This window comes from Rhopalosiphum padi, chromosome 3 (assembly GCF_020882245.1).
Source record: "Rhopalosiphum padi isolate XX-2018 chromosome 3, ASM2088224v1, whole genome shotgun sequence".
Taxonomy (NCBI): Eukaryota; Metazoa; Arthropoda; class Insecta; order Hemiptera; family Aphididae; genus Rhopalosiphum; species Rhopalosiphum padi.
Window position 1 is genome coordinate 77,525,422 of NC_083599.1, and position 25,741 is coordinate 77,551,162.

A 25,741-nucleotide genomic window follows, 5' to 3' on the forward strand; every position below is an offset into this window, starting at 1 on the left:
TGAAATAATTTATGTACTGATGAAAAATATTCCAAGTCCAAATGGCAGAAATAAAAAGACACAGCATGCAACAATAGCACACTGCATATTCTTCCTAGAGTTATCAGATAGAAACATAAATATAAAAGGCTTATAATTTATAAATATTTAAACACACAGTATGTTGAGTTACTAAAAAATATTATAACTTATTTAAATCATAATTAATAATTAAATAAAAATTATATGATATTTAACTGTAATACATTTCAGGAATCAGAAATATAAATATAATTATAAGATGTTCGCTTAGAAACATTTCATCATGTCTGTAAAACTATAGTAGGGGAGACTGGGTATGATTGTAACATTTTTAACAAAATCATTTATTTCTTCCAAGATTAAAGCTTTTTTTCTTCATATATATTCATCGCAAGTGTTACACTCCTAAGTATAATCTTTTTGCTATACATAGATTATAAGTGATATATGATTTTTATGTTAGCATACATTTAATTGTCTTATTAATATTATTTTGTTGAAAATCAATATGTAATAAAAAGTAAATTTGTTATTATAATCATTATAGTATCGCAGTTTTTAAACTCCTATTTAAATATTTTACATATTTTCGTTATTTCTAACTAACTAACCTATCTGAGAACTCATATTACACCGTTGCCGCATGATTACACGTGCGGTCGCAGCAGAGGAATATAAATAATGTAAATGTAAATAATATTTACAATTTTATACAAATAACACTAATACAATATTTTTAACTACACAATAACGATAATCAATAATCAATAATAATAATAACTACTCATAACGAATAATGTTACAATTGTCCCTCAATAAACTGTTACATTTGTACACATTCAATATTTTTTTAATAATCTTAATATTACACAACATAACGAAAAATATAATTTAACAATCACAAAAAAATAAAAATTAACTGATAACATTATTTACTATCAGTTATCAAAAACACATTTTTATTTTTATTTTCCATTATAATAATGATATCAACTAATTGATTAGGAAACATTGATTATCACACAGTGGGACATTTGACGTATTTATTTGACGTTAAATAGTAGTGATATAAACCGTTTTTATTTACTGTCTGGTCGGGAGGTTCACACTGTTTTGCCCGATCGACCAAAATCTCGTCTGTCCATTGACATTCATTATATTTATTTTGTCACAATAAATTATGATTGTATATATGAATTGAAATATATGAAGTAACCACATTGCATCCAAAAAAAAAAATTAATTAATACTGTTTTTATTATTATATTATTAAAAAAAAAGATATTGTGATTGATTTTATGTTATTGTTTTTATTATTACATTATGACAATACAGAAATTGTGATTGAATTATAGTATTCTGATATAATGTGCTATTAAGTATAATATGCAATTAATTTAAATAGCTACCTTCCAATAATAATTATAAAATGTGTTAAATTAATTAATTTGTTATTAAATTTGGATTTAGAATGTATACCTTTAGTATACCTTTAGTTTTCTCGATTTTTTGACGATAGCACGTTTCATCCACGCACATAATTCCTAACTTTTGAAATCATGAGGCAACACTGTCAGCGTGTGTTGAATGCATGAACTATCTACTAACCACAACATTTTACTGCCATTCATTTTCCAATCTGTACTGAACGACGATAGCGGACACCATGTGAGTATTATATATTATGTGAAACGGCCCTTATAATTTAAAACAATTTCTCCTGCCACTATTTATCGTTCGACGCGCAATCAGTCTATCTTAAACCGTGCGCATGATTACGACAAATCACTTTTTGTGTGATAAGAGTTGATAATAGTTTATCTAATAATTGTTATTGTTATTGCAGATTACAACATGGTTGATGTGGAATGGCCATTGAAGTGTGTAAGGATATTTTGTTTTTGTTTATTATCAATAAACGTTTTAACAATAACGGGCTCAATTTCTACCATGATTTACATTTACATTTTAATTTAGGATCGTCGTGCTGCGGTGTTATGCGTTGCTGACGACGCCTGCCTTAATACGATACTAGACAAAAAAATTGGCATACGGACCCACAGAAACAAAACTCGAAAATTCGAATTCGAAGATACTGAAATTCCAATCACAGAAAGACAAAAACGAATTTATGATGATTTTTGTTTGAAACCACTCCCATATACCATAGCCAGACACGAACGGTTTGGCGAAGTTAATGGTAATTTATAGTGATATATATATATTTTTAATAAGTAATCTTAATTTAATGTGCTTAAATTAGGTGCAAAGGTGGTGGCAATTAGAGACATACCTAAAAATATTGTGTTGTTTGAGTTGTGCGGGCAACTGTATCCCGTCAGCGACCAATTTTTAATACCAGGAGTCAATGACTTTTCGACGGTGACATCAAGTATTAATGACAAGGACTACATGTTCCTCGGTCCAGTTGCGTTCATAAATCATGATTGTAGGCCAAATGTTCAGTGGCACAGCAGAAGCAAATCATTGTCTTGTGTCAGGACAATTAAAAACATACTATTAAACGAGGAAATCTTAGTGTTCTATGGACCCCACTTAAGAGATTATAATTACATCTGTGGTGCGAAACGTTACGAAACGTTCTTTCATCAGTTTCATCTTTATAGCCGTGTGCCTGTGTTATGATTTTCGGCCACGGAAATACTGATCATAATAATAATAATAATATTATACGACATTTTGTTCTATAAATAATATAATAACATGGTTTAGTTATTGGCATAATATTATTTTATACTCTGTGTTATCGGTGTTCATTTTGTATTTTTGTCGTGACGTATGTGCAAACTATCTCGATTGCCGTGCTGTTTTTTTCTGTTTCTTTTACTAATAAATACCTAAACAGTAAACTCAAGACCACAATAAATAAGGTAAGTTATAACTTGTTCATTTTATTAGATAGGTATAACATTGACTGCCGTGTGACCGCCGGCAGTCATTTGTGTAATTCTCAAATTGTATAGGTACCTATAATATATTGTATACTTGTATGACTACTGGTGTTCATGTGACCGTAAATTAATAGGGTTTTAATGTTTTAAAATATTAAATTTACTATTGAACTTTTTCGAATGAAATTGTAATAATTAATAATTAATAATAATAATGTATAAATTAATTTATAATAATAATAATAATAATAATAATTCCTAATTAGGAATAACATAATATGCAACATAATAATTTTTGTGTGACCCCTTTTAATATTATAAGTATAGACAATTAATACTTATTTTACAAAACTTGTACCTTTATACTTTACATTATCAAAAATAATCTTACTTTTAAAACTGAACTGTATAGGTATAATAACTGAAATTAACTGTATATATAATATATACTAGAGTACTAGACAAATATCTAATATTATACCTAATCAAAGTATCTGCCAACCATGCACAAAACATTAAAACACAATTCACATATAGGTACTATTACTTGTATTATATTGATCTAAAAATATACAATTTATAAGTAATGTAAGACATTGGACATAGCTAGGTAATAAAATAATTCTTTTAAAATTGTTCTAAAATAAATTACACTAATTGCTACGAGATAAAATAATAGACATATGATATCCTATCAAACATATAGGATTATTCCATTACTATTCTTAAATTAATTAATTAGAATATTATATTGGATATGATGATTTTATAGTAATTATTGAAGAGTTTAGTTTCATGGTTTCTATATAGTAAACCTACTATTTAACTGCTCAATTTTATGTATTGTACCTAATATAGAAATATAGAAAAAGAAAGATTATTTACATCAATATTTTATATTAGTTATTATTAAAAATGTATAGTAATTTTTTAATTGTATTAACAAATCAATTTACTTATAACGATTGCTTTTCTTTATTGTATACCAACTTCAAATAACTTTTTATACTTATAGTTTACCTATAAGAATTTGTTTTAAAAATTGTGAACTAATGAACCTCCACATGAACATAATATTATGTTTAATGGGCGACATTTTCTTCTTGAAGAATAAATAAAAATAAATACATACCAAATTTAACATAGTACAATATAATATTTTATTGGTAGGAAGGTATAATGTTAAACTTATTAAATCAATTATTTAGAATGATTACCTACTTCAAATATTTAAGTTATTTTATTTGAACTACTGGATGCATTATATAAGTATAAGTTAAGTATAAGTTCGAACTTATAAATTACTTATCTATCTAAAATTCTAAAGCTTTAAATAAGATGTTAATATAATAATATTGTATGTTGATAGCTGAATAATATGATTAGCTACCCATAATATTATAAAAAAAATTATTGATGGATAAAACATTTAGAAACTGTTTCATAACATAATTAATTTAAATTTTAAATGTAATAAAATAATAATACAAATAATATAGGTAATGGCTAATTTTGTCAATGTTTGAAAACAAATTATTTTTTGAGCTTTTGTGAAAATACTTGTTAAAAATTTTTAACTATGCGATGAGCAATGTAGGTACTTGAACAATATTTGAAAATTTTCTTTAGGTGCATATGCACCTATCTTATTTGATTATGGTTTGTTGACACATAGAATTGAAAATTTTGTTAAAATCATGACAAGTGAAAGAACAAAAAGGAGAAGAGTTAAGGAAGAGCTAGAATCTATGCAGTTTGATCTTAACTTTTCAAAATTGCAAAAGAAAAGACAACATACTTATTGTAAAGAAGTGAATGTGAATGATGATTTTATTACTAATAATCTGCATAACAAATACTATGAAGAAAACATCAGTACTCCAATATGTAATAGTTATAAACAAAATATTGAAGAAAATTGTTTCAGTCCTGGAACAACATTTTGTAATGTATATGAATCATATTATAATCATAGTTTATTTAGGATGGAGTTTTTAAACAAAAATATATACCTAAATAATAATTGACACTGGTTATATATCGCTTATTATCTGGCTTATTACATTACAAAATTACACTAATAACAAATCTTACTAAAGGTAAATACAAATTAAATAAAAGTTATAAACTGGCTATATAGGTGCCAGGTGACAATAACTCCATCCTACTTTTAGGTATTTTACCTACTATTTTATTATCTTTAAACTTTTATTTTAATAGTTTCCTGAGAATAATGCTGCATTTAATGAACCAATTGAAACTATTAATGAATGTGATTTATTCAAGCGTAATTTGTGTCAGTGGGCAGTAAATTTTAACATAAATCATAATGCTTTGGATGGATTATTGGTTATTTTGAAAAATGTGTCAACATTATCACAACTTCCTAAAGATTCACGTAGTATTTTAGATACCAGAAAAATGAACGAGACACAGTGCTTAACTACAATAAATCCTGGTTTATATTACCATTTTGGTTTGAAATCAGCTATTTTGGAACATTTTAAATTTATTTCAACAAATAATATAGATGTTATCAAAATAGTTATTGGCATTGATGGCTTGCCAATCTCAAAAAGTAGTGCAAGTCAATTATGGCCCATTTTGGGGTATATACGCCCATTCAAGAATTCTGTGTTTCCAATTGGTATATACTGGGGCCATGAAAAGCCTGAAGATTCTAATTTATATTTAAAACAATTTTGTGTAGAAGCTAAAGAGTTATTGACAAATGGAGTTAATATTAATGGAGTGATTTTTAAAGTTTTAATCGATGGATTTTCTCTAGACGCCCCGGCTAAGTCGTTTGTGCTAAAAGTCAAGGGTCACAGTGGTTATGATTCGTGCACCCGGTGCATAGAAGAAGGCGAGTATTTGAAAAATAGATCATGTTTTCCATACACAGCAAGTAGTGAAAAAAAACGCACACATGACGACTACATCAGTATGAAATATGAAGAACATCATGTTGGGAATACAATCTCAATTTTATCAGATTTACCTGGTGTAAATATTGTTGATGCATTTGCGTTAGATTACATGCATCTTGTTTGCATAGGTATTATGAAAAAATTAATCCAATTATGGATGAACAAAGGACCATTGAACGTTCGTATACCTAGTTCTGTTGTAAAAATAATATCAGACCAATTGGTATCATTTAAAAAGAGTGTCCCTTGTGATTTTTCCCGAAAACCCAGGGCCTTAAATGAATTACCAAGATTTAAGGCCACAGAACTGCGTCAAATCCTTTTGTATACTGGACAGGTCGTTTTCAAAGACAGCATAAACAGCAACTGTTATATGCATTTCATGGCACTTAACATAGCTATGACCATATTATTAAGTGATAATATGAAAAAAAAGTACATACATTTTGCTAGAAATTTACTCAAATATTTTGTTCAAAATTTTGAAAATCTCTATGGCAGACATTTTATTTCGCATAATGTTCATGGGCTTTTACATATCTCTGATGACTATACCAATTTTGGCCCTATCGACAACATAAGTGCGTTTCCTTTTGAAAATTATATGAAGTCCCTCAAAAAAATTATAAAAAAACACGATAAACCACTACAACAAATAATTAAAAGATTCTATGAACAAAAAAATGTAAATACTCCTAAAAATACTAATACAGAAATTATTTTTAAAAATGAACACACAAATGGACCTATGTTAAATGATTTAATAGCACCACAATTTAAAATTGTCCATTTACTTAATACAAAAATTAAAACAACATGTATAGCTGATCAATTTATATTAACTATAGATAATAATATTATGAAAGTCTTAAACATAGCTCATACCAAAGATACCAATGAAGTAGTTTTTATTGGGAAAATATTCCAATCTAAAAAACCATTTTATGAAGAACCACTAAGCTCAGATACTTTTAATATTTATATTATTGATAATTTATCTAATGAACTATGTTGGATTCCAATGAAAAATTTTAAAAAAAAGGTTATGTTATTGGAAAAATGTAATGAAACAATAGCTTTGCCTATTATACATTCAATTAATGATGATTAAACTTATAAAAAAAAAATTTTCGAAGGTACTTAGTTTAATATATTTTTTTGTACTTAACCTAAATTAGTTTAATTTTATGTTTACAGTTTTATTTTGTACATTCAACTTAAGTATGACTTATCATATAGTAATATTCAAAAAAGAAAATGCAGTTGAAGTTGTACCATCTCATTGGCTGTCAAAAGATGGAATTACTTGTGCTTGGCCACATAGAAATTTAGATCCAAAAAAACAGATTGAAAAAAAAACAAACCCTAATACATCAGATTTTAATTGGTATGATGTTCGTATTTTAGCAAAAGATATTGGTAAGTAAATTTTCAAGTGTATATAGTAGTTAATTTGCAATAAAAATGTCTAATTAATATTAGGTATATTTTTATTTATAGTTAGTTAATACTTAATTATAATATATTGCTTTAAAACGGTTTCAGCAAGTTTAAAAGATGCCAAAATAAAATGTAGTAAAGCAACTTTTACTTCGGATTTATCAGAAAATGAAAATAAAGAAACTAGAAAATTTCGATGCAAAATACTTGATGATGATGATAATAGTTTTCATTTAAAAAAAAAAAGAAAAAATCTTTCCGCACATATACAACCGCCAAAACTATCTAGTCCTCCCAAATTAATTGCTGATACAGGTAAACAATAAAAATTAAATTAAACATGGTTATTATAATATAATGTTATATTTATAATTTTTTTTTAGACAATTCAGATTATGATGACTCTGATACTGACCGTACATTTGGTCTTCCAATTATGAATTCATGTAAGATAAACAAATTATGATTATTATTTGTTATTTAATTACAGTATTACTCATTTAATTAACTTTACTTAATTTTATTAGGTATTAAGAAGTCTCCAATAAAACATTTTGAAGTAAAAATGAGTGATAAGCAACAAAACATGTCAAAAAACAATATTTATCGATCTCCTTCTCGAAAGTTATCTCTTGATGGTAATTAAAGTATTATACTTCAATGAATACACATAACTAGACAGACTGTTGTGTTTGCTAACTACATATGAATGAAGTTATTTATATTTTTATTATCATTATATTTTAGGACCAAGCTCAAATATTATTAAATTAAACTCACCATCATCAGGAAAATGGAAAGTGATTGATATTAATAATTCAAGTTCCACTAAGTTTTCAAGAAGAAAGCTAAATTTTGATTCAATGTCACAAAACATAAATGGGAACTGTAATAGTAATCGCCGTGTCAGTCAGTCTCCAAAACATTTTGGTAAAATCAAACTTACATTATTACATTTACATAAAATTAAAATTATACATTAGTTATATTATTAAAAAATATATATACATCAATAAATTTATTTTTAATCTCTGTTTGTATAAATCAAAAAAAGTTTCCTTGAATTAATTATGTACTTCACTATTATTACTTTCAGAAAACATAAATACAGATTTGCTTAAGTCCCCTACAGGAAACTGGCGCATAAATGATCATAATATTGATGATGTTGCTACTACTCAAGTTGATTTTAACACGTCACCCATGTCTTGTAGTCTTAATACTAACGAAGTCTTAGCTATTGATGGTAACAAAATAATTAAATAATTTGCATATTATTCAAAATCATAATGTAACTAATTTGTGAAATGTATATAAAATTGAATATTATTAATAATTTTTCAGGTTTAAAAAGTACTTTAATAAATTTGACTCGTTCTATTACAAACATCAAGTATGATATGAAAAATTGTATGATAAAAATTGATAGGATTGAAAATATGTTGAGTGATATTCATACAAATCAAAATAAATCTTTCTCAAAAGAAGTTAATTATTTTGTCAATGAAAGTATTTATAAATTCCCAATGACAAATATTGATGAGCTGAATATGTTTGAAGAAAAATTAGGTGACATAGAATTTCGTCAGAAAGTGGTGGGTTTAATAATTTATCTTCAATAATTTTACATACATTTAATAAAAATTTTACTAAAAAATTGTAATTTTTTTTTTATTATTTTCCAGATACATTACTTGAGTAGACTAGAACGTGAAAGTGTTTCAGATATGACGCGACAAATAATGTCCAAGTTATTTCATAATAATTTGTTATCAAAATTTTCGTATGCAGGACAAAAACAAAAAATGGTCTTTGCTACTTTACATTCCTGTTCTATCATATTTGGTAATTTTTTTTTTTTAAACTATATAATTATTATAACTTATATACTAAATACTGTTTATAAATATAAAAATTTGCTGCTATGATGAAATTGAACCATTCAGATTCTGATATTAAATTCAAATAGAACACTGCAGGTGTCATAATTATATTATACTGCCTACATAATTAATAAAACAAAATATACTTAATATTTTAGAAACTGTAAGAATTGTACATAAACATCGGAATTGCACTGATCAAGAAATATTAAAGCCAATGAAGTTTTTCATGGCAAATGCAAAATTCAGAGAAGAGAAGAAACAACAAAAACATCACTCTTTTTAATTGTTATTATTCATAATTTTAAATGTTTTATTTTATAAGCTAACAATAAGAGAATTGTCATCAGTATAGTTACTAAAAGAAAATTGTAAATTACTTATAATATACAATTAAAAGTTTATTTTAATTCTAATATTGTTTATTATTATTCTTATTCAAAATATTATTTTTAATATTATCTAATTTACAGTACTATTATACAATAGTATAGATAAGTTTATTGGGTTTTATAATGATAATTCTAATATTAGTTAGTATTTGAACTATATAATATAGTATAATGCACCATAACAAAGGGTTAATTCATACATTTTAATCAATAAATGTTTAAGTAATTACTAATTAATAAATATTTTGAAGTTATCTTTAAAATGATTATAAAATATTATCATATATTTTGAAAATATCGTTAACAATATATTTTAAAAATTTAATTATGCAAATATTTTAAAAATATTTTAAAAAATATTTTGAAAACGAAATAAAAATATTTTGAAGACTATTTTTTTCGGCCAAAAAATATTTTCTAATTATTTTTAAAATATATGTTGATCATTAAACGATGTTTTATAAATATTCATTATTTTCTGAAAAATATTTCTAAAATGATTTTAAAATCACTTTTTGTTATGTGGGTTACGTCTTCCCTATGCATATCATAGTAAATAAAATTACTAAAAATCAAAATTTTGTACTACAGCTTTCAAAACTATATCACTCGACTCCAAATGTCTTACTCTATGACCCCAAATACATTTAAGTCCCCTGGTAGTCGAATTGGACTTGTATTGGTGGCTAAACGTAGTGTTTTAGACGCTGTAATCCTGAAATTAGTATCATTTTCTGGACAACTCGACCTCACCACCACTTTATGCAAATTGTAAGTATCCAAAATGCATTTCCCAAAAAGGGGACATCCTAACGAATTCAGGGATATGATTGGCTAAGTCGTAGTACAATATTTCGATTTTTAATGAATCATAAACCGATTCGTTTCTACCGGAGTAGTGCATATTACGTCTTCCCTATGCATATCATAGTAAATAAAATTACTAAAAATCAAAATGTTGTACTACAGCTTTCAAAACTATATCACTCGACTCCAAATGTCTTACTCTATGACCCCAAATACATTTAAGTCCCCTGGTAGTCGAATTGGACTTGTATTGGTGGCTAAACGTAGTGTTTTAGACGCTGTAATCCTGAAATTAGTATCATTTTCTGGACAACTCGACCTCACCACCACTTTATGCAAATTGTAAGTATCCAAAATGCATTTCCCAAAAAGGGGACATCCTAACGAATTCAGGGATATGATTGGCTAAGTCGTAGTACAATATTTCGATTTTTAATGAATCATAATCCGATTCGTTTCTACCGGAGTAGTGCATATTACGTCTTCCCTATGCATATCATAGTAAATAAAATTACTAAAAATCAAAATTTTGTACTACAGCTTTCAAAACTATATCACTCGACTCCAAATGACTTACTCTATGACCCCAAATACATTTAAGTCCCCTGGTAGTCGAATTGGACTTGTATTGGTGGCTAAACGTAGTGTTTTAGACGCTGTAATCCTGAAATTAGTATCATTTTCTGGACAACTCGACCTCACCACCACTTTATGCAAATTGTAAGTATCCAAAATGCATTTCCCAAAAAGGGGACATCCTAACGAATTCAGGGATATGATTGGCTAAGTCGTAGTACAATATTTCGATTTTTAATGAATCATAAACCGATTCGTTTCTACCGGAGTAGTGCATATCACGTCTTCCCTATGCATATCATAGTAAATAAAATTACTAAAAATCAAAATTTTGTACTACAGCTTTCAAAACTATATCACTCGACTCCAAATGTCTTACTCTATGACCCCAAATACATTTAAGTCCCCTGGTAGTCGAATTGGACTTGTATTGGTGGCTAAACGTAGTGTTTTAGACGCTGTAATCCTGAAATTAGTATCATTTTCTGGACAACTCGACCTCACCACCACTTTATGCAAATTGTAAGTATCCAAAATGCATTTCCCAAAAAGGGGACATCCTAACGAATTCAGGGATATGATTGGCTAAGTCGTAGTACAATATTTCGATTTTTAATGAATCATAAACCGATTCGTTTCTACCGGAGTAGTGCATATTACGTCTTCCCTATGCATATCATAGTAAATAAAATTACTAAAAATCAAAATTTTGTACTACAGCTTTCAAAACTATATCACTCGACTCCAAATGTCTTACTCTATGACCCCAAATACATTTAAGTCCCCTGGTAGTCGAATTGGACTTGTATTGGTGGCTAAACGTAGTGTTTTAGACGCTGTAATCCTGAAATTAGTATCATTTTCTGGACAACTCGACCTCACCACCACTTTATGCAAATTGTAAGTATCCAAAATGCATTTCCCAAAAAGGGGACATCCTAACGAATTCAGGGATATGATTGGCTAAGTCGTAGTACAATATTTCGATTTTTAATGAATCATAATCCGATTCGTTTCTACCGGAGTAGTGCATATTACGTCTTCCCTATGCATATCATAGTAAATAAAATTACTAAAAATCAAAATTTTGTACTACAGCTTTCAAAACTATATCACTCGACTCCAAATGACTTACTCTATGACCCCAAATACATTTAAGTCCCCTGGTAGTCGAATTGGACTTGTATTGGTGGCTAAACGTAGTGTTTTAGACGCTGTAATCCTGAAATTAGTATCATTTTCTGGACAACTCGACCTCACCACCACTTTATGCAAATTGTAAGTATCCAAAATGCATTTCCCAAAAAGGGGACATCCTAACGAATTCAGGGATATGATTGGCTAAGTCGTAGTACAATATTTCGATTTTTAATGAATCATAAACCGATTCGTTTCTACCGGAGTAGTGCATATTACGTCTTCCCTATGCATATCATAGTAAATAAAATTACTAAAAATCAAAATTTTGTACTACAGCTTTCAAAACTATATCACTCGACTCCAAATGACTTACTCTATGACCCCAAATACATTTAAGTCCCCTGGTAGTCGAATTGGACTTGTATTGGTGGCTAAACGTAGTGTTTTAGACGCTGTAATCCTGAAATTAGTATCATTTTCTGGACAACTCGACCTCACCACCACTTTATGCAAATTGTAAGTATCCAAAATGCATTTCCCAAAAAGGGGACATCCTAACGAATTCAGGGATATGATTGGCTAAGTCGTAGTACAATATTTCGATTTTTAATGAATCATAAACCGATTCGTTTCTACCGGAGTAGTGCATATTACGTCTTCCCTATGCATATCATAGTAAATAAAATTACTAAAAATCAAAATTTTGTACTACAGCTTTCAAAACTATATCACTCGACTCCAAATGTCTTACTCTATGACCCCAAATACATTTAAGTCCCCTGGTAGTCGAATTGGACTTGTATTGGTGGCTAAACGTAGTGTTTTAGACGCTGTAATCCTGAAATTAGTATCATTTTCTGGACAACTCGACCTCACCACCACTTTATGCAAATTGTAAGTATCCAAAATGCATTTCCCAAAAAGGGGACATCCTAACGAATTCAGGGATATGATTGGCTAAGTCGTAGTACAATATTTCGATTTTTAATGAATCATAAACCGATTCGTTTCTACCGGAGTAGTGCATATTACGTCTTCCCTATGCATATCATAGTAAATAAAATTACTAAAAATCAAAATTTTGTACTACAGCTTTCAAAACTATATCACTCGACTCCAAATGACATACTCTATGACCCCAACTACATTTAAGTCCCCTGGTAGTCGAATTGGACTTGTATTGGTGGCTAAACGTAGTGTTTTAGACGCTGTAATCCTGAAATTAGTATCATTTTCTGGACAACTCGACCTCACCACCACTTTATGCAAATTGTAAGTATCCAAAATGCATTTCCCAAAAAGGGGACATCCTAACGAATTCAGGGATATGATTGGCTAAGTCGTAGTACAATATTTCGATTTTTAATGAATCATAAACCGATTCGTTTCTACCGGAGTAGTGCATATTACGTCTTCCCTATGCATATCATAGTAAATAAAATTACTAAAAATCAAAATTTTGTACTACAGCTTTCAAAACTATATCACTCGACTCCAAATGTCTTACTCTATGACCCCAAATACATTTAAGTCCCCTGGTAGTCGAATTGGACTTGTATTGGTGGCTAAACGTAGTGTTTTAGACGCTGTAATCCTGAAATTAGTATCATTTTCTGGACAACTCGACCTCACCACCACTTTATGCAAATTGTAAGTATCCAAAATGCATTTCCCAAAAAGGGGACATCCTAACGAATTCAGGGATATGATTGGCTAAGTCGTAGTACAATATTTCGATTTTTAATGAATCATAAACCGATTCGTTTCTACCGGAGTAGTGCATATTACGTCTTCCCTATGCATATCATAGTAAATAAAATTACTAAAAATCAAAATTTTGTACTACAGCTTTCAAAACTATATCACTCGACTCCAAATGACATACTCTATGACCCCAACTACATTTAAGTCCCCTGGTAGTCGAATTGGACTTGTATTGGTGGCTAAACGTAGTGTTTTAGACGCTGTAATCCTGAAATTAGTATCATTTTCTGGACAACTCGACCTCACCACCACTTTATGCAAATTGTAAGTATCCAAAATGCATTTCCCAAAAAGGGGACATCCTAACGAATTCAGGGATATGATTGGCTAAGTCGTAGTACAATATTTCGATTTTTAATGAATCATAAACCGATTCGTTTCTACCGGAGTAGTGCATATTACGTCTTCCCTATGCATATCATAGTAAATAAAATTACTAAAAATCAAAATGTTGTACTACAGCTTTCAAAACTATATCACTCGACTCCAAATGTCTTACTCTATGACCCCAAATACATTTAAGTCCCCTGGTAGTCGAATTGGACTTGTATTGGTGGCTAAACGTAGTGTTTTAGACGCTGTAATCCTGAAATTAGTATCATTTTCTGGACAACTCGACCTCACCACCACTTTATGCAAATTGTAAGTATCCAAAATGCATTTCCCAAAAAGGGGACATCCTAACGAATTCAGGGATATGATTGGCTAAGTCGTAGTACAATATTTCGATTTTTAATGAATCATAATCCGATTCGTTTCTACCGGAGTAGTGCATATTACGTCTTCCCTATGCATATCATAGTAAATAAAATTACTAAAAATCAAAATTTTGTACTACAGCTTTCAAAACTATATCACTCGACTCCAAATGACTTACTCTATGACCCCAAATACATTTAAGTCCCCTGGTAGTCGAATTGGACTTGTATTGGTGGCTAAACGTAGTGTTTTAGACGCTGTAATCCTGAAATTAGTATCATTTTCTGGACAACTCGACCTCACCACCACTTTATGCAAATTGTAAGTATCCAAAATGCATTTCCCAAAAAGGGGACATCCTAACGAATTCAGGGATATGATTGGCTAAGTCGTAGTACAATATTTCGATTTTTAATGAATCATAAACCGATTCGTTTCTACCGGAGTAGTGCATATCACGTCTTCCCTATGCATATCATAGTAAATAAAATTACTAAAAATCAAAATTTTGTACTACAGCTTTCAAAACTATATCACTCGACTCCAAATGTCTTACTCTATGACCCCAAATACATTTAAGTCCCCTGGTAGTCGAATTGGACTTGTATTGGTGGCTAAACGTAGTGTTTTAGACGCTGTAATCCTGAAATTAGTATCATTTTCTGGACAACTCGACCTCACCACCACTTTATGCAAATTGTAAGTATCCAAAATGCATTTCCCAAAAAGGGGACATCCTAACGAATTCAGGGATATGATTGGCTAAGTCGTAGTACAATATTTCGATTTTTAATGAATCATAAACCGATTCGTTTCTACCGGAGTAGTGCATATTACGTCTTCCCTATGCATATCATAGTAAATAAAATTACTAAAAATCAAAATTTTGTACTACAGCTTTCAAAACTATATCACTCGACTCCAAATGTCTTACTCTATGACCCCAAATACATTTAAGTCCCCTGGTAGTCGAATTGGACTTGTATTGGTGGCTAAACGTAGTGTTTTAGACGCTGTAATCCTGAAATTAGTATCATTTTCTGGACAACTCGACCTCACCACCACTTTATGCAAATTGTAAGTATCCAAAATGCATTTCCCAAAAAGGGGACATCCTAACGAATTCAGGGATATGATTGGCTAAGTCGTAGTACAATATTTCGATTTTTAATGAATCATAATCCGATTCGTTTCTACCGGAGTAGTGCATATTACGTCTTCCCTATGCATATCATAGTAAATAAAATTACTAAAAATCAAAATTTTGTACTACAGCTTTCAAAACTATATCACTCGACTCCAAATGACTTACTCTATGACCCCAAATACATTTAAGTCCCCTGGTAGTCGAATTGGACTTGTATTGGTGGCTAAACGTAGTGTTTTAGACGCTGTAATCCTGAAATTAGTATCATTTTCTGGACAACTCGACCTCACCACCACTTTATGCAAATTGTAAGTATCCAAAATGCATTTCCCAAAAAGGGGACATCCTAACGAATTCAGGGATATGATTGGCTAAGTCGTAGTACAATATTTCGATTTTTAATGAATCATAAACCGATTCGTTTCTACCGGAGTAGTGCATATTACGTCTTCCCTATGCATATCATAGTAAATAAAATTACTAAAAATCAAAATTTTGTACTACAGCTTTCAAAACTATATCACTCGACTCCAAATGACTTACTCTATGACCCCAAATACATTTAAGTCCCCTGGTAGTCGAATTGGACTTGTATTGGTGGCTAAACGTAGTGTTTTAGACGCTGTAATCCTGAAATTAGTATCATTTTCTGGACAACTCGACCTCACCACCACTTTATGCAAATTGTAAGTATCCAAAATGCATTTCCCAAAAAGGGGACATCCTAACGAATTCAGGGATATGATTGGCTAAGTCGTAGTACAATATTTCGATTTTTAATGAATCATAAACCGATTCGTTTCTACCGGAGTAGTGCATATTACGTCTTCCCTATGCATATCATAGTAAATAAAATTACTAAAAATCAAAATTTTGTACTACAGCTTTCAAAACTATATCACTCGACTCCAAATGTCTTACTCTATGACCCCAAATACATTTAAGTCCCCTGGTAGTCGAATTGGACTTGTATTGGTGGCTAAACGTAGTGTTTTAGACGCTGTAATCCTGAAATTAGTATCATTTTCTGGACAACTCGACCTCACCACCACTTTATGCAAATTGTAAGTATCCAAAATGCATTTCCCAAAAAGGGGACATCCTAACGAATTCAGGGATATGATTGGCTAAGTCGTAGTACAATATTTCGATTTTTAATGAATCATAAACCGATTCGTTTCTACCGGAGTAGTGCATATTACGTCTTCCCTATGCATATCATAGTAAATAAAATTACTAAAAATCAAAATTTTGTACTACAGCTTTCAAAACTATATCACTCGACTCCAAATGACATACTCTATGACCCCAACTACATTTAAGTCCCCTGGTAGTCGAATTGGACTTGTATTGGTGGCTAAACGTAGTGTTTTAGACGCTGTAATCCTGAAATTAGTATCATTTTCTGGACAACTCGACCTCACCACCACTTTATGCAAATTGTAAGTATCCAAAATGCATTTCCCAAAAAGGGGACATCCTAACGAATTCAGGGATATGATTGGCTAAGTCGTAGTACAATATTTCGATTTTTAATGAATCATAAACCGATTCGTTTCTACCGGAGTAGTGCATATTACGTCTTCCCTATGCATATCATAGTAAATAAAATTACTAAAAATCAAAATTTTGTACTACAGCTTTCAAAACTATATCACTCGACTCCAAATGACTTACTCTATGACCCCAAATACATTTAAGTCCCCTGGTAGTCGAATTGGACTTGTATTGGTGGCTAAACGTAGTGTTTTAGACGCTGTAATCCTGAAATTAGTATCATTTTCTGGACAACTCGACCTCACCACCACTTTATGCAAATTGTAAGTATCCAAAATGCATTTCCCAAAAAGGGGACATCCTAACGAATTCAGGGATATGATTGGCTAAGTCGTAGTACAATATTTCGATTTTTAATGAATCATAAACCGATTCGTTTCTACCGGAGTAGTGCATATTACGTCTTCCCTATGCATATCATAGTAAATAAAATTACTAAAAATCAAAATTTTGTACTACAGCTTTCAAAACTATATCACTCGACTCCAAATGACTTACTCTATGACCCCAAATACATTTAAGTCCCCTGGTAGTCGAATTGGACTTGTATTGGTGGCTAAACGTAGTGTTTTAGACGCAGTAATCCTGAAATTTGTACTATTTTCTGGACAACTCGACCTCACCACCACTTTATGCAAATTTTAAGTATCCAAAATGCATTTCCCAAAAAGGGGACATCCTAACGAATTCAGGGATATGATTGGCTAAGTCGTAGTACAATATTTCGATTTTTAATGAATCATAAACCGATTCGTTTCTACCGGAGTAGTGCATATTACGTCTTCCCTATGCATATCATAGTAAATAAAATTACTAAAAATCAAAATTTTGTACTACAGCTTTCAAAACTATATCACTCGACTCCAAATGACTTACTCTATGACCCCAAATACATTTAAGTCCCCTGGTAGTCGAATTCCTAAATGTAAAAATAAAAATATATTATTAATACATATAACAAAATATTTGTACATAATATATTATTTTTTCAGACCAAACAACTGTACACCAATTTATTAAATTTCTCCAAATACTACTGCTTAAACTATGATACACAAATACATTTAAAATGTGTAAAAAATACAATAAAAACATTAAGGGAAAAAAATATAATTCATTCTTTAAAAAAAAACAATAAATCTGCACTTCATCACTTAATTGACATATCAAACACAGATATAATTAAATTAAAAAAACATCCCAAATACTAAATGATATACTATATATGAATGAAACTAAATTACGAAAAATAAAAAATAATCTTATTAATAAAAGTCCCCTTAACTTGGAAAAAATGAAAAAAAAAATTAACTACATAAATTATATTCTTCAACAATTAACTTGTACTTGGAAATTCTTATAAAATCAGGATTTGGACTTAGAGCACTGAAAGTAGTATGAGTGCATTCATGAGAGACTCACCCGGCTAAGTAAAAAAGACTCACCCGGTACATAAAAAGACTCACCCGGCTAAGTATGTAGAGACTCACCCGGTTAAGTATGTAGAGACTCACCCGGCACATAAGAAAGACTCACCCGGCTAAGTGAAAAGACTCACCCGGTTAAGTAAAAAGACTCACCCGGTTAAGTATGTAGAGACTCACCCGGTACATAGTAAAGAGACTCACACGGTACATAGTAAAGAGACTCACACGGTTAAGTATATAGACTCACCCGGTACATAAAAAGACTCACCCGGCTAAGTGAAAAGACTCACCCGGTTAAGTATATAGACTCACCCGGTTAAGTATATAGACTCACCCGGTATACTATATTGAGACTCACCCGGTATAATATATACAGACTCACTCGGTACATAGTAAAGAGACTCACCCGGTTAAGTCCAGCATCCTGATGTATCACATCATTCAGCATTCTGATGTACCACAGCATCCTGATGTATCACAGCATCCAGCATCCTGATGTACCACAACATCATTTTGTGTGTAGATTCACCCGGTTAAGTGTATAGATTCAACCGGTTAAGTGTATAGATTCACCCGGTTAACTATATAGACTCGTGAACAGTTGAAAAATTATTAAAAAATAACCATCCACCCTTCAGCTATAAAAAATACGTCCCTGTAAAGGGTACGTACTGAGCTACCCTGTGGATGCATTTAGGAGGGTAACAGTTGCGATGGATGATATTATTTAGTATTCAATTATTAATTAATTTTTATACGATCCATAGTCACTGTAGATTGCGCTGCAATAATATTTTCCCTCCAATTTGGTTTTGTATTCGATAATTTTATTTGTTTTTTTGTTTTATTTCGTCAAAATGTCTAAGCGTGCGCGTTTAATTGTGGAAAATGCTATGGACGGTGTTGTAGCTATCTTTAAAGCTCCACCGTCCACCACTACCACGAACACACCCCGGTTTAGGGATTGTAAGTATTTCATCTTTTTCATTTATATTTTATTTAGTTTAATTAATTATGTTATTATGAAGTGTATAACTTTTATAAAATCTTTAATAATGTTGTTTTGTTGTTTTTCTTATATATTTAAAGTTACATATATAATGTCTTATATATTTGTTTTGTGTTGTTCAATTAGTTTCTAAAAAATAAAAGTCACTAGAAACGTAATATAAGTATAAAATAATTTGTACACTTTCCATCCAGTTGAATAAAACAGACATAAAATACCTACTATTGTACTTTTATTGTAATTACAAAAGTTGGCAAGCTTGCAATCATGAAAATACTGAGAACTGATTATTGTGCATTTGCCACGATTATAATGACAGATTATGCGTCAGTTGTGGGCACGGCTATTATAGATACTATGGTTGCGGCACGGCCATAGATAATAGAAGAATAAATAGGCCACGGACTAAGATATACTGAACGGTCATCGATATGGTGTGGGGGGGGGTAGTAGAGGAACGGTCCTCAAATGTTTCGACACCGCACTCCCCCATCCATAATAAGTACAACTAGGAGTAAAAGCGCTCCTAGTAACTGCAGCACATAAAAAAAATATATTTTTGAATTACAAAATTACAAAACTAGATTGCGCTAGGTGGTATTAGAAACACACAAGAACTTTTCATGGACGTCTAATCACGAACCGTCCCGCAACCATAGTATCTATAGCCGTGGTTGTGGGCAGGGGCGTCATTTGGGGGGGGGGGTCAGGGTGTGCGGTTGTACCCCTTACATTTAAAATATTCTCAATTGGCCTGCTGAAATAATGTACCATTTATTCGTAGATCCGCTCTATTTTTATATGGCCTGGTGAAATTTCAAAATGGCACACCCAAAAAAAAAACTGAAATGACGCCCCTGGTTGTGGGTATGTATGACACAACCGTAGTCAGAAATTGATACGTCGATTGACGTATACGATGTTTTTAAAAAACCAAAATAACACGTTTTCGAAAAATCTAAATAATAGAACTTATGCAGATCCCTACGGACAACAATTTAATCTCTATTGGTTTTCGTCATATCTCCCACGGTTTTCCCGGCAAACAGCTCGTAAACGTGATTTTCCAAAGCACGAAATTGTCAGTTTTCATTCGCGTTTTCCCGGTAAACCGATGGCCGGACGTACAATTTGCATAGAGGTCGATTTATTCTCCGAGGGATTCTTCACTAGGACCAGTTTTTCGTTTTTCCAAAAAGTCATTATTAAAAACTTTTATTTTTTAAATGGCGTTTGACGTATACGATGTTTTTAAAAAACCTAAATAACACGTTTTCGAAAAATCTAAATAATAGAACTTATGCAGATTCCTACGGACAACAATTTAATCTCTATTGGTTTTCGTCATATCTTCCACGGTTTTCCCGGCAAACAGCTCGTAAACGTGATTTTCCAAATTATCATATTCATCATTATTATAAGTTTATGTGATATCGGAAACGTTTTATTTAGGTTTTTTTAAAAAGGATCAGCAGTCTGTTGCCGCATGATGCTGTACGTACTTGTACTTGGAAATTCTTATAAAATCAGGATTTGGACTTAGAGCACTGAAAGTAGTATGAGTGCATTCATGAGTGCAATAACAATCGTTCTGTAGTGGTTTTGAAATCTACAAGTCCAAAAACCGATCGTCCGATATCACTTAAACTTATAATAATGATGAATATAATAATTTGGAAAATCACGTTTACGAGCTGTTTGCCGGGAAAACCGTGGGAGATATGACGAAAACCAATAGAGATTAAATTGTTGTCCGTAGGGATCTGCATAAGTTCTATTATTTAGATTTTTCGAAAACGTGTTATTTAGGTTAAAAAACTGATAAAAGGAAAACAATAATAATAATTTAATCATAACCGTGGCTGTGGTTCACCTAGATAATAGTCGCCGTATTCACCCGGCAACAGCTAAACGCCCTTTAGAAAATCGTATAAAACCAACCCTTTGACCTATCGTCTTGAAACTTACACACATCGTAGCAAGTACCCAGGGCTACCGTCCACAATGCAACACAATGAGCTTAATCTTTCAAAAAAGGTCGATATCTCGGTCAATATTGGTTTTTCGACCCCCCTCCAAAGGACCGAAAATACTCTCCGGGTGCCGTTCCATAGGTTTCGTCGATAAAATCATTGGGTTATGGGAGGCTAAAATTTACACATCTCGCGAATTTACGTAATATTTACGACCCCCCGCCCGCTAAACTTCCCCGCCCAAATACTTCCACGGTATTCATTTCCGCAAAAATTTGAAAGCGGAATCGTAATCAGCGGCTCGTGCTCTACAGAATTATGATGTTAAACTGTTTAGTATCGAAAGCCATCGCATAGGTGCTCGCCGCCAAAATGTAGAAGAGACCATGTAAAATCCCATGCCGTTCACTGGGACTCTTTTCAATATCAGGGGCGAGCACCTATGCGATGGCTTTCGATACTAAACAGTTTAACATCATAATTCTGTAGAGCACGAGCCGCTGATTACAATTCCGGTTTCAAATTTTTGCGGAAATGAATACCGTGGAAGTTTTAGGGCGGGGAAGTATGGCGGGTGGGGGGTCGGCAATATTACGTAAATTCGCGAAATGTGTTAATTTTAGCCTCTCATAACCCATTGATTTTTTCGACGAATCCTATGGAACGGCACCCGGGGAGTATTTTCGGTCCTTTGGAGGGGGGTCGAAAAACCAATATTGACCGAGATATCGACCTTTTTTGAAAGATTAAGCTCATTGTGCATTGATGGTCTACCGCGGAACTCACCCGGAAAAAGCTAATCTCATTTCCGATAGTCGTGTAAAATCAGGCTTTCGACTTACAGCTCTGTAAGTGGTACGAGTGCATTCCGGAGTGAATTAACTATCGTTCTGTAGGGTCCGGCCATCGGTTTACCGGGAAAACGCGAATGAAAACTGACAATTTCGTGCTTTGGAAAATCACGTTTACGAGCGGTTTGCCGGGAAAACCGTGGGAGATATGACGAAAACCAATTGAGGTTAAATTGTTCTCCGTAGGGATCTGCATAAGTTCTTTTATTTAGATTTTTCGAAAACGTGTTATTTAGGTTTTTTAAAAACATCGTATACGTCAAACGCCATTTAAAAAATAAAAGTTTTAAATAATGACTTTTTGGAAAAACGAAAAACTGGTCCTAGTGAAGAACACGAATGTACGTAAAATAGCTTAATAGTGTACGCGGATCCATGTATAATACGATATAATGGTATGAACTGGTTTAAACTTCGGTAACACTGAGTCTACAGGGTCCTATACAGGGTAGCATATGCTGGGGATGATTGGGGGATGGTCGTTTTTTCGCGAAAAAATCGAGAGGTACCCCCCCGTTGAGAACTTTTATCATTTGCCGGATGAATCCCGCGGTAGACCGTCAATGCACAATGAGATCGCCGTCTCCGTGATATTTGTAGTAGGTTCACCAAACTCACAGGGACGGTAGCCCGGGGTACTTGCTACCACCTGTGAAAGTTTCATTACGATCGGTCAAAGGGTTGGTTTTATACGTTTATTGGAATTTATTAAAACACGATTATACGTAATATAGCATAATATTGTACGCGGAAAAAATTAATTTCTCCTTAAGTATTGGTTTTTGCTATTTTTAATTTGCCTTTTATTTACATAATATTAAATTAATATATTCTTATGTTTTAGTCAATTTGGTTGCAATTGATAAATGTTATGAGGTACTAGATAGTAGGCCACCAGTGTGGCGGATAATTAAATCAAAAAGGCTTATTAGCAAAAAAAAAAAACAAATATTACAATGAAGTAAGTTTATTGTATAAACTTTGGATAACAAAAAATAAATAACTAATAAATTATTATATTATTTTTAGACAGCTTTACGTGCCATCGCTAAGGCGATGAAAGATCTCTATGGCGTGGGTCATCGAACCATAGATGTTGAGCTTTTAAATTCATATCTACAAAAAAATACTATTTTCAACATCAAATTAAATAATCACTTTAAAAATAATATTCAACTACAACATTTCATAAATCAACCATCAAAATTCAATTTTCTACAGCAATCTTTCTACAACAAAATCCTTTCAGTCATAAAGCAATATAATTTTTATAATCAATACATTTCAAAAGAACATACAATCATAAATACTATAATATCTACTGACTCTAATTTAAAAAAAAAATCCAAAAAATATATAAATGTATACAAAAAAAAATTAAAGAATGCTCTATTAAGTTTAAAAATGAAAAATATGGTAGATTTTGAATTCAAGTAAGTTTATTATAAATTATAAATATATATATTTATCTAACCATTTTATTTTAAAAATTTTTTATGTACAGTAACCAGATAACAGAAAGTCCTTCAATTAAATTGTTGGAGTGGAATGTACAAAAATTCAATATTTTAAATAAATTTAAATGCTTCGATATTATTCCTGAGGAACTGTTTGAAAAATTTAAAATATTATGTGATGATATAATTTTTATTAAAAACAAACAGATGGCCATCCATAATATTTTAATATTTTCAAATATATCGGATCACCGTGGTATCGAAAATTATAATAAAGAGTAAGAATTATATACATACATTTTTAAGAGGATGCCACACCCGCATGTGTTGTCTCCGTCTTACAAATGTACAACATAGCAAAAACTGTTTTGCGCGGGACAACTATTCTCGTACCATATTTGTTGTAAAACTACCAAATATTCACAACACGTAAAGAAGAACTTCTTCTTTACGTGTTGTGAATATTACTAGTTGTAGTTGTACAACAAATATGGTGCGAGAAAAGTTGTCCCGCGCAAAACAGTTTTTGCTATGTTGTACATTTGTAAGACGGTGACAACACATGCGGGTGTAGCGTCCTCTTAATTGTTTACATTTTCATTTACTTACAATAATCCACAGAAAGCAAAATCCAGTATTTGGCAAACTTATACATGAAGCTTTATCTTTATTAATAATGTGTACAAAATTTAATATTGTATACAAATATGTCCATAATTTTGCTAATTTTAATGACGGATTGACTGAGGATGGATATTATTTCTTTAAAATGAGATTATTCTATCCATTCCTCAACATAGTCAAAAATCTAGAAAATATCCAAGAAAATTTTATGTTCGACATTGATATGGTTGTGTAAGTAGCATTAAAAAAAAATTATACTAATTACAAATAATTTTTTACATATATATATATATATATATATATTACAGAAAAGATGTACCTCAATTAAATCATATATATATAACATCAGATAATAGAATAGAAAAATATATAGTGGAGGACATTCCCGAGAAACATTCCACCACAGACATTTTTATAATATCAGTATTCGAATGGGTCAAGAGAAATTTACAGATTGACAATTTAACTGTAAGTTATTGGCATCTATTATAATATAAATTTACAAATTGTCTCTAATTATAAAATTGTTTAACTATTTAAAAATTGCAGATGAAAGACCTTATCAATTATATTATTATTTTTTCCAAAATTATTTCCTTAAATTTCCTAAATGACTTTTCCCCCCCCTTCATCAAAAAATCAATATATTCATTAGTACAACAACAAATTTCTCTTCGTTTTCGACTGACCAATAAACACCGCTATAATTATTCTCTAAATCCTTCATTTTCTTTCTCTCAACTAAAAAAATCCAAACTCTTCTATACCCTAGTAAATATACCTCCTGTTCTGTTTTTTTCTTACTTCCGGCGATCTCTTTCTGAACCAGCTCTTTTTAATCCTACTATAATGAAAAAACACTGTTTCCAAATCTATCAAAATTTTATCAAAATTCTTAATGACCATCTTCATACCGATATAACCTCTTTTACAAAAGATTTCCGGATGCATCTTAAATCATACAAGCTCAAAATTCAAGAAATAGAAACATATCTAAAAATAAACTCATTAAAACAAATACCTAACACAGCAATATTCTATGCAATGGAAACACCGGCCAGCGATCACCAAGATAAAAAAAAAAAATTCTACCCGAGGTATATAGTTATAGTTTTTATTAAAAATTTAAATA

General features: G+C 31.0%; 1 protein-coding gene across 2 annotated transcripts; it reads left to right on the forward strand.

Moving 5' to 3' along the window:
• The first annotated feature begins 2,625 nt into the window (after positions 1 to 2,625).
• LOC132927689 (uncharacterized) lies at positions 2,626 to 9,602 on the forward strand. Of its 2 annotated transcripts, XM_060992277.1 has the most exons (10): positions 2,626 to 2,912; positions 7,061 to 7,282; positions 7,409 to 7,618; positions 7,687 to 7,749; positions 7,831 to 7,941; positions 8,051 to 8,233; positions 8,400 to 8,549; positions 8,648 to 8,898; positions 8,989 to 9,148; positions 9,345 to 9,602. In XM_060992277.1, exons 2-10 carry the CDS (start codon positions 7,087 to 7,089, stop codon positions 9,470 to 9,472), a joined length of 1,452 nt encoding a protein of 483 aa, XP_060848260.1. In that variant the 5' UTR covers positions 2,626 to 2,912; positions 7,061 to 7,086; the 3' UTR covers positions 9,473 to 9,602. The 2 variants fall into 2 exon arrangements, with proteins under 2 accessions (XP_060848260.1, XP_060848258.1); XM_060992275.1 differs by lacking the exons at positions 2,626 to 2,912; positions 7,409 to 7,618; positions 7,687 to 7,749; ... (4 more) ...; positions 8,989 to 9,148; positions 9,345 to 9,602 and adding exons at positions 3,290 to 4,882; positions 5,154 to 6,999 and having other exon boundaries at positions 7,061 to 7,175.
• Positions 9,603 to 25,741: the final 16,139 nt, after the last annotated feature.

Coding starts and splice junctions, on each gene's coding strand:
- LOC132927689 (XM_060992275.1), top strand. CDS start 4,631: ATGACAAGTGAAAGAACAAAAAGGAGAAGAGTTAAGGAAGAGCTAGAA. Junction 4,883..5,153: donor CTGGAACAACATTTTGTAAT/GTATATGAATCA, acceptor TTATTTTAATAG/TTTCCTGAGAATAATGCTGC.